Source organism: Mesoplodon bidens, assembly GCF_964165515.1.
Source record: "Mesoplodon bidens genome assembly, chromosome: 6".
Taxonomy (NCBI): Eukaryota; Metazoa; Chordata; class Mammalia; order Artiodactyla; family Ziphiidae; genus Mesoplodon; species Mesoplodon bidens.
In genome coordinates, this window is record NC_138162.1 from 53,390,450 (window position 1) to 53,405,390 (window position 14,941).

At 34.9% G+C, this 14,941-nt stretch overlaps 1 protein-coding gene across 6 annotated transcripts in view; it reads right to left on the bottom strand.

The window, feature by feature from the left end:
- Positions 1–4,231: 4,231 nt before the first annotated feature.
- Positions 4,232–14,941, bottom strand: part of IFT74 (intraflagellar transport 74) — an 81,333-nt gene continuing 70,623 nt past the window's right edge. For 5 of the 6 annotated variants that reach the window (XM_081238448.1, XM_081238447.1, XM_081238446.1 and 2 more), the window contains 4 exons: positions 10,457–10,620; positions 9,421–9,546; positions 5,877–5,937; positions 4,232–4,515 (listed from right to left, as the gene is read on the bottom strand). In XM_081238448.1, coding sequence (XP_081094574.1) covers positions 4,397–4,515; positions 5,877–5,937; positions 9,421–9,546; positions 10,457–10,620 — 470 coding nt within the window. In that variant the 3' untranslated portion in view covers positions 4,232–4,396. Of the gene's footprint in view, positions 4,516–5,876; positions 5,938–9,420; positions 9,547–10,456; positions 10,621–14,941 lie in introns of those variants that run through there. The other variant, XR_014016207.1, reaches the window with a different exon arrangement.

Below are 14,941 nucleotides of genomic sequence, written 5' to 3' on the forward strand. Positions count from 1 at the left end.
TTATGGACTGTATCAAATATTTTCACCTTCAGCGTTGGTGGTATAGTGATGAGCATAGCTGCCTTCCAAATATTTTCACTGTCATGTCAGTCGAGACTTCCTCTAATAGGGTGAGTTTATCTGTTGAAAGTGACAACACAGAAATATTTCAGTTTGGCTAGTAGCAGTTCTTTCTTGACCCTATGCCAAATACAATTTTAATCAATTAAGTTTGCTTTATTCCATGGTATTACTATGTTGTTATCATGGTAAGAATACCATTTTACAAAAAGATTTTGAAATAAAACAAGTTAATTTTGAAAATCTCATTTTAGTTTTTATATTTTTCTTGTGAAATGCTCATCTAGTGTGTCTAAGCCTCTTTTAGGTAGGAGACCACTCAAATCCTTCTGACTCATGCTTCTTCCAAACTCTCTTCTATATTAGACTCTCCAATGGGTGTTATTTTCCCTCCCATGACACAGCTTCTCCTTATGTGTAATCACTCTGACCTCGAGGAGGATAAAGTGACCAGGCAGAACAGCCTTGTTTACTGACTAGATTACTCATACACAGGTTATTCCTATGCCCCTTAAGGTTATACAGTCAGGTTTCAGAGCAGCAATTCATTACAATATGTTATGAGAGAAGATATTGAGGCAGCAAAGTATAATCTATTATCTTCTAAATATAAGCAGTAAGCATTAAGCTTTTGTTATTACAAAGTTATAATGAATAAATATTTTTAATAGTTTTTAAAATCATATTTTGTTTTCTTTTTTTAGTATGAAAACATATTCTGCATTGTGCTTTTTTTTTTTTTTTTTTTTTTTTTTGCGGTACGCGGGCCTCCCACTGCCGTGGCCCCTCCCGCTGCGGAGCACAGGCTCCAGACGCGCAGGCTCAGCGGCCACGGCCCATGGGCCCAGACGCTCCGCGGCACGTGGGGTCCTCCCGGACCAGGGCACAAACCCGCATCCCCTGCATCGGTAGGCAGACTCCCAACCACTGTGCCACCGGGGAAGCCCCTGCATTGTGCTTTCTTGATTAAAACACAAGGTTTCTAGTTGTAGTAATGGAGGCAGTTTGGTTTACTTAAAAAAACTAAAACGAGGTAGTGCAATGTCAACCTGGAAAATGCAGGTGGTGCTGAGAGTGCAGGAAAACAAGCACTCTTGCACACTGCTAAGCACGCCACCTTTCTGAGAGCCTTTTGTGTCAAAAGCCTTGGACCCTGCATACTCTTTGACTCAATCCTATGAGTTAAGCACTACTACTTCATTTTATAGATGAAACTGAAATTCAGAGACTAAGTAAGTTCCCAAGGTCATATGACAAGTTAGTAGTGGAGCTGTGATTCAAACTCAGTTACCTTAGTCAAAGCTTACACTTAAACCCACCCCTTAAACTTCATTCAATAACATGGCGTTTGTATTCAGAAAGTATTCCTATAATAAAATAATATGCAGCAATTTAACATGTTGTTGTACATGAATATATAATGACATGAACAAATGTTTGCAAAACTATAAATAGCAAAAGTAAGTTTAAGAACAGTATATTAATTTTATTAAAAATACATAAGTATATAATGAAAAACAGATGTGTGACAAGACATATAGATGCACATCTAGAGACTAGTGTGATCAGAAGTAATTTATTTTCTTCATTTTGTTTATCTGTCTTTCCTAACTTTTCTACCTTTGTATTAAAACCGGTCTTTTTAAAGATGTTTAATCTCAGTTCTCAAACTATGAATCTGCAATTTAAAGACACAACCTGCTTTTATTTAAAAAGGTACTCTCGGGCTTCCCTGGTGGTGCAGTGGTTGAGAGTCCACCTGCCGATGCAGGGGACATGGGTTCGTGTCTCGGTCCAGGAAGATCCCACATGCCGTGGAGCGACTGGGCCCGTGAGCCATGGCCGCTGAGCCTGTGCGTCCGAAGCCTGTGCTCCACAAAGGGAGAGGCCACAGCAGTGAGAGGCCCGCGTACCACAAAAATAAATAAATAAAATAAAATAAAAATAAAAACAAATAAAAAGTTACTCTCTCGTAGTCCATCTTGATTTCTTCTTACTTCAAGCCTAAACATTCTAATTTATTAAGGTTGTTTATGCTGGAATCATATAGCTAAAGGAAAGAACAACAGAGAAATTGGGCATGGGGACAGCAAGAACCCCTGGAGCTTCTATTATCTTCTATCTTCTTTCATCTCTAGTGTGAACAGGATTACTCCACGTTCTAATCCTCTCACCCTGCCTGAATTCTACACATTAACACGAACCAAGAATATGGTCCAAATCAGGGACTCCCATTAGTGAAAAAGAGTATAAAGAACTCATGTTTATTTACTGATAAAGATAAGGATGGGAAAAACAAAGACTTGCTAACTTTCCCATGTTGATGTTCATTAGTAAGACTATTCAGCATGTTTGTTCAGTCTGCAGCTTCTTTCCACATGACTTACAAGGTGTTATTTTAACAGGAATGAAACTCACTGAGCAAGGTGACTGACTGAGGAAGAGCCGGTTCAGGCAGATAGTAGCCTCCAGGTCTATCCTAGCAGAGAGAATATTCTTGTCGGATTTGTTGAAAAGCTCTGAGAGGAAGGAAGAGACATTAGTCAAGAATTTCCCTCAGATAACACGTTTTAGTTTAAAGAAATCCTGCTCAATTATGTTCCCCAAATATCATATATGAGTAATTTAGAATGGAAGTTGAGAACCTTGCTTTTTTCAAGAAATTTTCAAATTTTTTTTCTGCCGAACTTCACATTGTTACAATGCAAATGCATATATTTAACGAATAGGCAATTTTCCTCCTACTTCCTTTCTGGGTAAAGACTGGTTCCGTTCTAGTTCAATGACTACAGAGTTGTCTTAACTATCATATGTCCTTTCTACAAGTTAAAGGACTAACTGTATATATGACTTTATTTGAATTTTTATTGCATGTCTAAGTATTATATGTACATCACAGATAATTTTGAGAACATATCAGAAAGTCCAACGAAGATTAAAAGATCCACAATCCCACTACTCAGAAAAAAAGACCCTAATATTAATAGTATATACTCTTCTTGAACTTATTGCACATTAGCACATTAAGGGTTCTGAGCAGTCAAGAAGAAAGAAAACAATTTACCTTTGTTTCAAATAATGTTTCCCAAACTCCTTTGACTATGAATCCTTTGGTGGTATAACACCTATTAAAAATCTGAGGAGCTCAGGATCTGAAGAGCACACTTTATGAACGCCACCTAAATGAATTTATCACTGTGCAAGATCTTCAGCCATACTAGTAATTCCAAATTAATCAAACTCAACAATGTTCACCCCTCTACCTAAACTCACACAGAACTAAAGTTGAATAATTTAATATTTACTTCAAGAAAGCAACATGCATGGGTATTTTTATCATATATAAATTGTATCTCAATAAAGCCTTTTAAAAAAGAAACTAATATGCTTGTGTTTCATGAATACTGAGAAGAAGAACTTGATGAACATGAGATCAGAGCGAAGGATAGTTTTAAGGAGTATTTTTTGCTGGCCAAGGTGACTCATTCCTGCCCAAAAGAGAGGGCAGGACATTAGTTACCATAATGTCTCCCAGATTCCTATAACACAATTCTACTTCTTCCACCTTTTCCTTTCAAATGTTCTAGCAATGCTTATAATCTACTTAAGTCCTCCTATAGTACTAAAGAGTGAATGTATACTCCAGGGTGGAAATGAACAGCAGTAGCCATAGTCCAAAAGAGCCGGCTATAAGTACAACATTTCTTTTAAGTTTCATGTTTTTCCTAGCAAATATTTACATGTGAGAAAGTATTTTAAAAATGCAAAGATTAAAAGTCTTAATTCAAAATCTTTAGGAATGACTGATATATAAAAATGTTATATATTTACATGTGACTTTATATGTCTTAAAACACATCAAATATACCCTATTTGAGAAGTAAAGCTCAAAACTAAATATCTCCCTTCTATTCTTACTTTTTCTAGAAGCAAAAATTGGCAAGGTTGATAAGTGCTAAATCAGAATCATACTCCATACACCCCTCCTAGGCTTGACATATGAAAAGACGATCTCATGTGCTGCCATAGATGTATTATACCAACTAAATGAGTAACAATGGCCACTTTTAGTTTGTTTATCTCCTGGTTCTTTGAGACATTTTATCACCCACGCAAAACAAATACAAATATAAAAGGAGACAATACTTTTTATAAGAAACTATTTATTAAACTATTATACTATTTAAAATTTCACACTTCAAAGAGGCCACAAAAATTGTAACATTCAAAAATTTTAGGTAAAACTCTTCAAGGGTAAGCTATTATTTTTCAGCTGGCATGTATGAAGTTTAGCAGCAAAAGGATATTTCTATAGAGACTTGTAGTTGGTTCAGACTCAGTTTCTGCTCGTGCTATGTAGAGCATCCATGATGGTTTTATTATACTCTGCAATCTGCTTGGTCACATTCTTCATAATTGGCCGGTAATCACTCTCTTGACTCTTGGTTGCTATGACTAATTACATGAGTTAAGGGGAAACAGTATCAAAACAAATATTAATCTAATTTTGTGACTCAGAAAGGACCCAAATTGTACTAGTATTTTTCTTATTGAAAACTGAAGATGGCACAAAAAAGCACAATTAGAATAGTTATTAAAAAAAACAGATTAAGCATCAATTGAAACCTAAAAGGCCAGGCAAAACTTGTTTCAAAAAAGTTCACCTATGGTATAAAATCTTTTTTAGAGTTAACATGTTATTCATCTCAATCTTAATCTGGTTGTAGAACTCAATGTTCAGAAGAACTATGTCCTTTAGAGTACCACACAGGATTTCAGGCAAGTCTCTAGACTTCACTCTGTTTCAAAATCACCTACTTTATGTTGCACAAAACCAGAATTCTGGACTTTATCATACTGTGAATGGGAATCTTCTGCTTTTAAAATAAGTTGCACAACCACTGGGAATAAAGCCCTTAAAGCATCTCATCTGGAGGTAAGCTGGGGTCCATGCTGCCCTGAGCTGATGTTCAGTAGTGTCCTAGAGGAGAACCTATGCAACCAGTGAGTCAGGATCTAGTTCTCTAAGCAGAGATGTCCGTAAATAGGTCAAAACGGGACTAGGAAACAACCTTTGGGGAAATGTTTCTTACAGCTCCACAATACTTGTCCTCAGCAGCTGCTTCCTTCTTTGTCCATACAAAACGACAAGCAAGAAGACTGAATATAAGAACTATCTTGATAGAAATAAGATGGGACATAAGTACTATCTTGGTAGATGAAGCTGAATTGGCTGAAACACAGATGAGCTTGAAGGTCAAATTTCTCATGACACTACTTGGTTTATCTCTCCCTTTGCTGCCCAGATATCCAAAGTACAGCATTATAAATAACAACAAATGACTATACATACATACATACATGCATACATACTATACATATATATGGTTATATGTAATTCTCCCAACAACTCTATGAGAAGGAAGTATTAACTGTATTTGAGATGACAAAATTGAGGTTTAAACAATTAAGTAAACTGTCCAAAGTCCATAACCCATAAGTAGTAGAGTCAATATTTAAAATTAGATCTCCTGACTCTAAAACCTGTGCACTTAATCACTATGCCGCACTATGGCTTTGTACAGTCTGCTTTCTATTAGTTTGGTGTATACACACACACACACACACACACACACACACACACACACAATCACAGAATGGAAACTAAGTCTTATTCATTTATTTCCCACATAGTTTAGCCAGTGTTTTGTACATATTAGGTATTTGATGTTGAACTGAATTTCATTTCAGTCTTTAAAGAAATTCCTAAAAAAAAATCACTCAGTCAAGCTCATTCGCAGTTTTTTAAAGGATACATTCTTTCATCACAAAATTATTTTGCTCATGGTGTTGCCACTTCCTCTCCAAATTTGTAAGCTAAAAACACAAAAGAAAAATGTTAACCAGTGCCCATATTCAAAACAATTATACACCCCTTTGAGACGATAAGAAAAAAAACACCCCCAATTTTAAATCTTTTCAACTCCCTGCATTTTATTGAGATAGGCCATGATAGACAAAAAAGAAATTAAAAACAATTAAATAACAGTAATACAATAATAAATACAATGCTGAATTTGACAACAGGTTTACTCTGTTTACTTTAATTGGAAATTATTTATTATATCAATGAACATAACAACTGAAAGACAATTTATGATTTTTCCCTTTCCGAAAAGAACTTAAAAAAGAAGAATGGGACATGATAGGAATCTCTCCTTGAAACCTGAAGGTCCAATGCCACAAAAGTACTATATATTCTAATACTGCAAAGGTTCAGCTATATAGGAGAAACTTCCTTATTTCCAGGGCTAAATTTCCTGTCTAATTCCACAGGCTGTGATAAGAGCAGAGCTGCAGTGTGAAGATTATAAGAGGGCTGGTAAAAAGCTGGCACTGTTACAATAATTTCTGCATCAACAGGAAGCTAATGTGGATATTATATTGATGGTTGCTTCCTCCAAAGACAATTTTACTGTTATAGAATTAAATTGTTTTTCTGATTTAATTAACCTTGTAACTCTGGGTTATGGTCTTTCTTTTTTAAGATGCACATAGTTTTTTTCCTAAACAAAGGACAGTCTGAAAAATGAAACATTAAAATAATGTTCTGCCTGGACATTTCCAAGAAGTAATAATCATTTAAAAAAATCTGATAATTGAAACAGCTATTAATATTTCTTTCTAATCTTATGTTAAAATTATTTTCAGGGCATAAGTTCAGTCTTAATGTAGCATCCATCCCATTGTTTCCTCCAAAGAGAGAAATCTAGATATTAGGATGAATCATAACTAATTAATTATATGAATTGTATGTGCTGTGACTTAATGCTACTAAATCAGATCTAGAACCTTGAAGTTAAGATGGACTTAAGGAAGCAGTCAGCACTTTTTGACAATAAATCTCTAATAACCTTTTGCAAAGTCAAGTACCAAATTTTTCCTCTTTGTTTCATACAAAGGGGTGGCCTTATAATGCAGCAGACCCCTTAAGTGCTACATGAATAATGATATAAAAGCAACTCTGTATCAGATGGTCAAATTCCTTCTATATTATACATCTATTTCAGTTACTTGCCTTTAAAGCTCCAAAGATGTCATGAAGCACACATCTGTCTTTTTTTTCCCTACAACTTATTTTAGAAGTCTGTTATGAGTTCTTTATATGTTTTGGATATTAACCCCTTATGAGACATATGACTTGCAAATATTTACTCCCATCCTGCTTTTTCATTTTGTTGTTTCATTTGCTGTGTAGAAACTTTTTAGTTTGATGTGGACCCACTTATTTATCTTTGCCTCTGTTGTTTGTGCTTTTCGTGTTATAATAAAAAACTTGTTGCCAAGACTAATGTCAAGGAGCTTTTCCCCTATGTTTTCTAGGAGTTTTACAGTTGTTCCAATATAAATGTGTTTAAATGATTTCAAATCAATAACCACTCAAAAAAAAAAGGTCTATTGTATAAATTACAGATCTCAAAAGCCAGTTTTTGAGTAAATAACTGCAAAAGATAGGGAGACCAGGATGTGATTCAAACAGTTGGGATCCACAAAAGGCAACAAATAATACAGAGAAGCATTGTAAATTGTGGTTTATGTTACAAATTCCTGTACGTGGGGTTACAAATAAGATTAGCACTTAATGTGGGAATAAATGAGGTAGCCACTGACTGGCTCTAAGAAATTGTGTTTGTCAAATGTTTTCCTCTTTAAATCATCCATTCAGTGGAAGAGGAGGGCCAAAAATCCATATGAAATATCAGTATTTTTTCCTATGAACCATAAGACAGTGGCCTCATAAACTTTTTCTTATGTTTCTTCTCCAGTATCCAGTCCCACTCTAAACAGACTAGGATAATTTTGCTATTCACAAGTCTAGATCCAGGCCTGTATATTACAAAGTAGAGACAGAGTAACTGACAAATAAATTTGAAATATGTAAATTAGTGACTTCTAAGCTTTTAGCAGTTGTGGCAAACTTTGATGAGAGTCAAAGTTTGATGAGAGTCCACTCCTTTCAAGAAGAATATAAGGTTTATCTTTTTCTAAAATGGTACATCCACACAATGAAACAGCTGATGCCATAAAAATGTCATCAAAAAAAGCTCTTGAAAACACTTAAGAAAACAATTGCTTAAAGAGCATATGCATAGAATGATTTCATTATTTGTAAAAACAATATAATTAAGGGTGTATAACTGCAAAGGAAAAAAAATTTACAAGGATATTATACCAAAATGTTAATGATGGTTGTCTATCATCATCGTGTTACTACACGAAGAAAAAATTTAATGCATTTAGCATTAATAAATCATAGTTGCAAATTGCTAACGTAGATAATTAGATGTGAGAATGACCAACCTTTATCAGACCATAATTACTGATTTTGTATATGACACGCATGCTTCATTTAATCCTCCAACAAATACTTATTGAACACCTATTACGTGCTAACCACTAGCACAGTGCTGGGGAGAAAGTGAGGGAAAGAGACATCATTTCTGCCCTTAGAAAGAGCTCTCAATGTAGAAGACCTTGGATCTTGTTCAGGTAATTATCAACAGGATGAGTGATAAGAAAAGGGGGCTTGTCTATGCATCCTGTGTAATAATCAGAGATGTAAATAAAGAAATTCAAGAACAGTACTGCTCTTTATAGCATTATTTGAATAGTTTGAAACTGAGAAATAACCTAAATGTCCAACAATTTGGAATTGACTCAGTAAATTATGCTATATCCATATAGTCAAATATTATATAGAATCATATTTAAAAAAAATCTACCGACAAGGGAAAGTATTTATGATGTATAGTTAATAATGAAAAACAAGTTTCCAAAGAATAGGTACAATATGGTACCATTTCTATAAATATACAGAAATAAATGTGTACGTATGTACACATATAAACTAAGTGTACACATAACATAGATATATAGACTAGAAATATCTGTCTTCATATACACAGAATCATCCCCTGGGTGGTGGGATGTTAGTCATTATAGCTCAGTTTTGTTATCTGCAGCATTTATGTATTAGCAAAGTTTCTGCATTAAAAACACTTTACTTTTGAAATTTTTAAAAGCCATTACTATAATGGCTGTGCCCAGAACAGTGCCTAGCATAGAGTTGGCCTTCAATATAGGTTTATAGAAGTCAGGAAAGCAGGAGTAAATTCATTCTGAGTGGAGACTATACAGAATCTAGTTATCTTCAAAGCCAGAAAATCTGGAAGGTAAATAAAGCAGCTGAAAAAAAAAAAAAAAGAATGGATTGCTTTGGGAGTGAAAATATAGATCAAGAGAACAGGCCAGATAGCCTAAAAACAGAAATGAATTTCAGTCTTTTTTTTTTCTTTTTACCTGAGAATGTGTCTCGTTTTCTTGCAATTGTGTTTTTAGTGTCTCATATTCTGTGTTTAGTTTCTGAATTATTTTTTTAAAGGCATTTCTGCGGGTTGATAATACTGTTCTCTCCTGATGCAATTTCTAGATAGATCCAAACAGAAGTAAATAACAGGCTTTAGCAGATACCTAGTAAACCAATATAAACAGCATTTGACTTAAACAATTTCAATAATATTCTGATAAAATTCTACCAAGGCTATAATTACTCTAAAACCTGTTTGTAAAAATATCCTTTTAATTATAAGCTAAATTAATATTAACTATATTAATAATAACTTATTAGGGCTGTCATATGTGTTTGTACTCCACCAGATTTACTTTAAAATTTTTTTGTAAATTTATTTATTTACTTTATTTATTTTTGGCTGCATTGGGTCTTCATTGCTGTGCGCAGGCTTTCTCTAGTTGCAGAGAGCGGGGGCTACTCTTCATTGCGGTGCACGGGCTTCTCACTGCGGTGGCTTCTCTTGTTGCAGAGCACGGGGGCTCTAGGCACGCGGGCTTCAGTAGTGGTGGCTCACGGGCTCTAGAGCACAGGCTCAGTAGTTGTGGTGCACGGGCTTAGCTGCTCCGTGGCATGTGGGATCTTCTTCGATCAGGGCTCAAACCTGTGTCCCCTGTATTGGCAGGCGGATTCTTAACCACTGTACCACCAGGGAAGCCCCAGATTTACTTTAAATTAATGTAAATGGCAATGAAAAGCCACTAAGAAGTCTTAAGTAGAGAAATATAGTAATCAAATTTGCATTTAACAAAGTTTATATTTGAAGTACCCTATCATTCGCTTTTCAATGTTTGTCTTTTGTTTTGAAACTTAAATCACTCTAAATTCCGACTATATATGTAAACTTCTTTATTTTTTCTTAGATTATATATCAAATAGTCAACTGAAAATAATACATTTTATAAATTAAGAAAATACATATATTATTAAATTTAATCAAGAAAAAGCCAACTTGAATTACAATTTCATAGAACTGTTACCATTTACCTTTTTCTTTTCTTCACCTGATGATTTTAAAGCTGGCAAATCATTATATGTTTCCAGATCAGTTATCATTTGCTTAATTTTGCTTTTTAGAGACTGTTGTTCCTCAGTCATTTTACTTTCCAGTAGCTCCATTTTTTGTAGATCCAACTGTAGACGCTGACTATCTGAAACGCAGGAAGATTCAAGGCCATAATTAGTCGAAATTTTATTCCTTACACAAAAGGAAATGCAATCATTAAAAATCATGTTTTACAAGAGTATCTGCACAAGAAACATGCATTCACTGCAACCAGTGAGCCAATACAAAGATAAATTTTTCAAAAATTACTTACCCCCCAGGTAACCAACATAACCCGATGTATATTAATCACATTTGTCTCCATTCTCATACAAACATGTAAGAACACACATAGTTCTTTTTCTTACTTAATAATATATGAGATAAAGATTCATCATTTTTAATATGTGCATGACATATACACACAGTTTTGTGGGGAAAAAAGCAAGTTATGAAACGTTATGAGCAAAATTTTATAAGTACATATACAGTCAGTTCTCATTATTTGTGGTAGTTATATTCTGTAAAGTCATTGTAAACACTGAGTTAGCAAATACTGAACTCCTATGGGAAATACAGGATTAGGTTTCTGTGAGTCTTTGGTCACGATACTTTTATCAACTTTGATGATACTTTTATCATCAAACTAATACATTACCTTGTTTTATGTATGTTTCTCTTTAAATATCTTATTTAATATATATTATTGATTTGTTAACATTGAACTCAAGGCCAACTTATGCCTCAATGAAGCTTACCTAACTGACATATTTTCTCTGTAAGGCACATCACAGCCTTGTGTTTAGGAACACTAGCCAACACTTCAGCACTATACTTGGGAGCCATTTTAAATAGCAAAAGCACTAGCAAAAACACACAAAAGTGTGGTAAAAAAAAAAGTGACATTAAATAATATACCATGAAAAGGATACTTGTTTATAGTATGAGAACTAATGCAGGAAGGCATAGTGCTGCCTTAATCAACCTCCACTGGGAACTCGAGCATTCAAATTTGAATTCCAATTTTTCACCTCTGCGTGTGTTCACAAAGGACCATGAAAGTGCTGCAAATATGAATTTGGGGTTACAAATTAATTTCAGTGAGAGAGCAACTTTACAAATACAGAATCCATAAATAATGAAGATTGCCCGTGTTGGTGTGTATGTGTGTGTGTGATTCTTTCTTTCAAAAGTATTGGGCATCTACTATGTGCCAGGTGCTGAGGATATAATGGAAATCAACAGAGACATCATTGTTTTCACTCGAGGAGCTATATTCTAGAGGTTAAATTAGGAAATTAAATAAGCATTTACAGTAAACTGGATAACTACTATGAAAAGAGTAATACAGGGTACCATAGAACATGTGGTATTGGTAAAAAGAATTCTCTGAAGACATGCCTTTTAACTAAGGCATTAAGGATTAGGAATCAACCACACAAAGGAAAAAGTGAGTGTTCCAGAGAAAATAATCAACATGTGCAAAAAAGCCTAGAGGTAAGAAAGCATGAGGTAAAGTCTAAAAGTCTAGAGGTGAGAAAGCATGGTATCTTTGTGCAAATCAGAGAAGTATGACTAGAACCCAAAGTTCAAAGTGGATGGTGGTAGGAGAGAAAACTGAAAAACTGAAGGATTTCAGTTCATAAAGGGCTTAAGTCAAGATAGGGAGTTGGGACTTTATGCTAAGGGCTATGGCAAGTCATCAATGAGTTTCAAATCAGAGAGTAACATAATTAAATTTTAGAAAGTTCTCTCTAGTTGCCATGTGGACAATTAATTGAAATAGCATAACTATGTGCAGGAAGACCAGTTAAGTGTTGATTCAGTGATCTAGGCAAGAAATCTTAGACTGGTGGGGATTTTTTTTTCATAAAACAATATTTAGGGACTTCCCTGGCAGTCCAGTGGTTAAGACTTCACCTTCCAGTGCAGGGGGTGCGGGTTCGATCCCTGGTAATGGAGCTAAGATCCCACATGCATCACAGCCAAAAAACCAAAACATAAAACAGAAGCAATATTGTAACAAATTCAATAAAGACTTTAAAAATGGTCCACATCAAAAAAAATCTTCCAAAAACCCCAATATTTATTAAATAAATGCTTTCTATGTGCCAGGCAAATAGAAAGGCATGGGGGATATAGCAACGAACAAAGAACTTATATTCCAGTGGAAGAAGACTATATATATAAAATATACAGTTATGTCAGATAAAAATAAATGAAGAAACAGTACAGGAGAGATCTGGAGGGACTCAAGAAATATTAGGGATTTGGGATTAACAAAACAGGCAATCGACCGGATACAGTAGTTGAGTGAGAGAAAATGCAGAATCCCACTTCCAACTTGAATAAATGAGTGTATGGGAGGGTAGGCAGAGGGACATATAAATTTTTGTCTGTTGGAGGGATTTATGATACACTGAAGTCGATTTAGGATTTGTTGAGTCTGAGATACCTCAGAAACATCCAAACAGAGATGAGTAAAGATGTCCATATATAGAAACATGGGTCTAAAACCCAGAAGGAAAAATGTGAGCTCTGAAGATACAGATTCTGAAACCACCAGCATAGAGGTGGCACCTGAAGCAATGGGAGTGGTTCAAATCATCAAAAGAAAAGGATTCATGACTGCACCTATAAGAATACCAAATTTTTAAAGAATAAATTAACATGAAGGATCCATATAGAATAAGAAATGACCAAGGAAATAAGAGAAAAATCAGAAGTCATGGGGAAAAGATATTTCAAGAATAAAGAAGTCGGGCTTCCCTGGTGGCGCAGTGGTTGAGAGTCCGCCTGCCGATGCAGGGGACACGGGTTCGTGCCCCGGTCCGGGAAGATCCCACATGCCGCGGAGCGGCTGGGCCCGTGAGCCATGGCCGTTGGGCCTGAGCGTCCGGAGCCTGTGCTCCGCAACGGGAGAGGCCACAACAGTGAGAGGCCCGCATACAGCAAAAAAAAAAAAAAAAAAAAAAAAAAAAAGAATAAAGAAGTGGTTTGTAGTGCAGAATATTACTTAGAGATTTAAAAAAAAAAGATGGCAAAATATGTGTTGAATTTACTGACCAGGAGAACCTGGATGTATCTGCTGAGAACAGATTTCACAGAAAGAAATGGAATCAAGAGTGAGACGAAGGTTTTAAGAAATTTGACTGTGAAACCTTTGAAAGAGAGGGATAACAGCTGGGCAGAGAATACTCGGAAAAGCCTTTTTATTTTTTTCCAAGATGTGATAAAATACGGAAAAAAGACTAAAAAGATACCAAAATTTTAATAGTAATAAACTTTTGATAGTGGGATTGTATTTTTAGTTTTTATTTATGTTTGCTTATATCTCCTAAATCCTCTATAATGAATATGAATTCCATTTATAATCAGAAAACAGTATTTTAAAAAATATTCCATTCTGGTAGGATTATATAATACCTACCTTCTCTATTTCAGAGACTTCTTAACTTTGTGATGCCGGCTTTAAAGGTCTCTTTTTTAAAGGGAAAGAAAGGTTTAAGAGGAAACCAATATTACTGAGAACCTGGAATGTGCCTGGCTTTATATATTATCGGATTTACTTTTCGTAATAGCCCTGGGCGAGGGTAAATTTTATTATATGAGGAAACTAAAGCTTAGAAAGGTAATTACCGCCCAAGGTCAACAGCCAGTCAAGCTTTGGTGCTGAGTGATATTGTCATCACCTTTATGAAAGGTTCATGTTTTACAATAGCAAATGTTACTTTATGATCCAAAGATGCCTCAATGAGCATCAGTGAGTTGTGGGAAGAGGAACAGTAACACTTGGTCAATTTTGCTACTTCAGGCTTCTTTCCCGAGGCACCATCCTTTGTTCTGCTTTCCTTATAGCTACCAAAATAAAATCTGATTTCAGCTAACTCAAAAACAGATACTAAAATGGGATTGAAATATATATCCTGTATATTTAGACAAAGAAATCTAGATTCAAACCTGCCTTGACCAGTTTCTTCTCTTCTGTGTTCCCAGGGATAGGCATGGGAATAATTCAATACATCCTGTAGTTACTTATTTGTAGAGGCATACAGTGATGCACTGTCATCTTAGAACATTTTACCTTCACTTTTCCTCTAGTTTAAAGTAGGAATATGAATACCCTCAAAAAAATAGTGGTATTTCAGAGTGTCAAAAGCCAAATATGAACATCTTCCTTGAATTACTTAGATTTAGGGGTAGAAGATTTTTATATTAAAGTAACAAATTTCAGAGTAAAATACAAAATTCACAATGATTTTTATGATAAAATTTAATCTCATAGTGGGATATATTGTACCCTGTGTATACATATTATTTTTCTCTGGCTCCTTTTATTGTTTTCTCTTTATTGTTGCATTTCAGCAGTCCTATGATGATGTGCTTAGGTAAGGAATTTTTACATTAACCCTGTTTGGGGTGCAAAG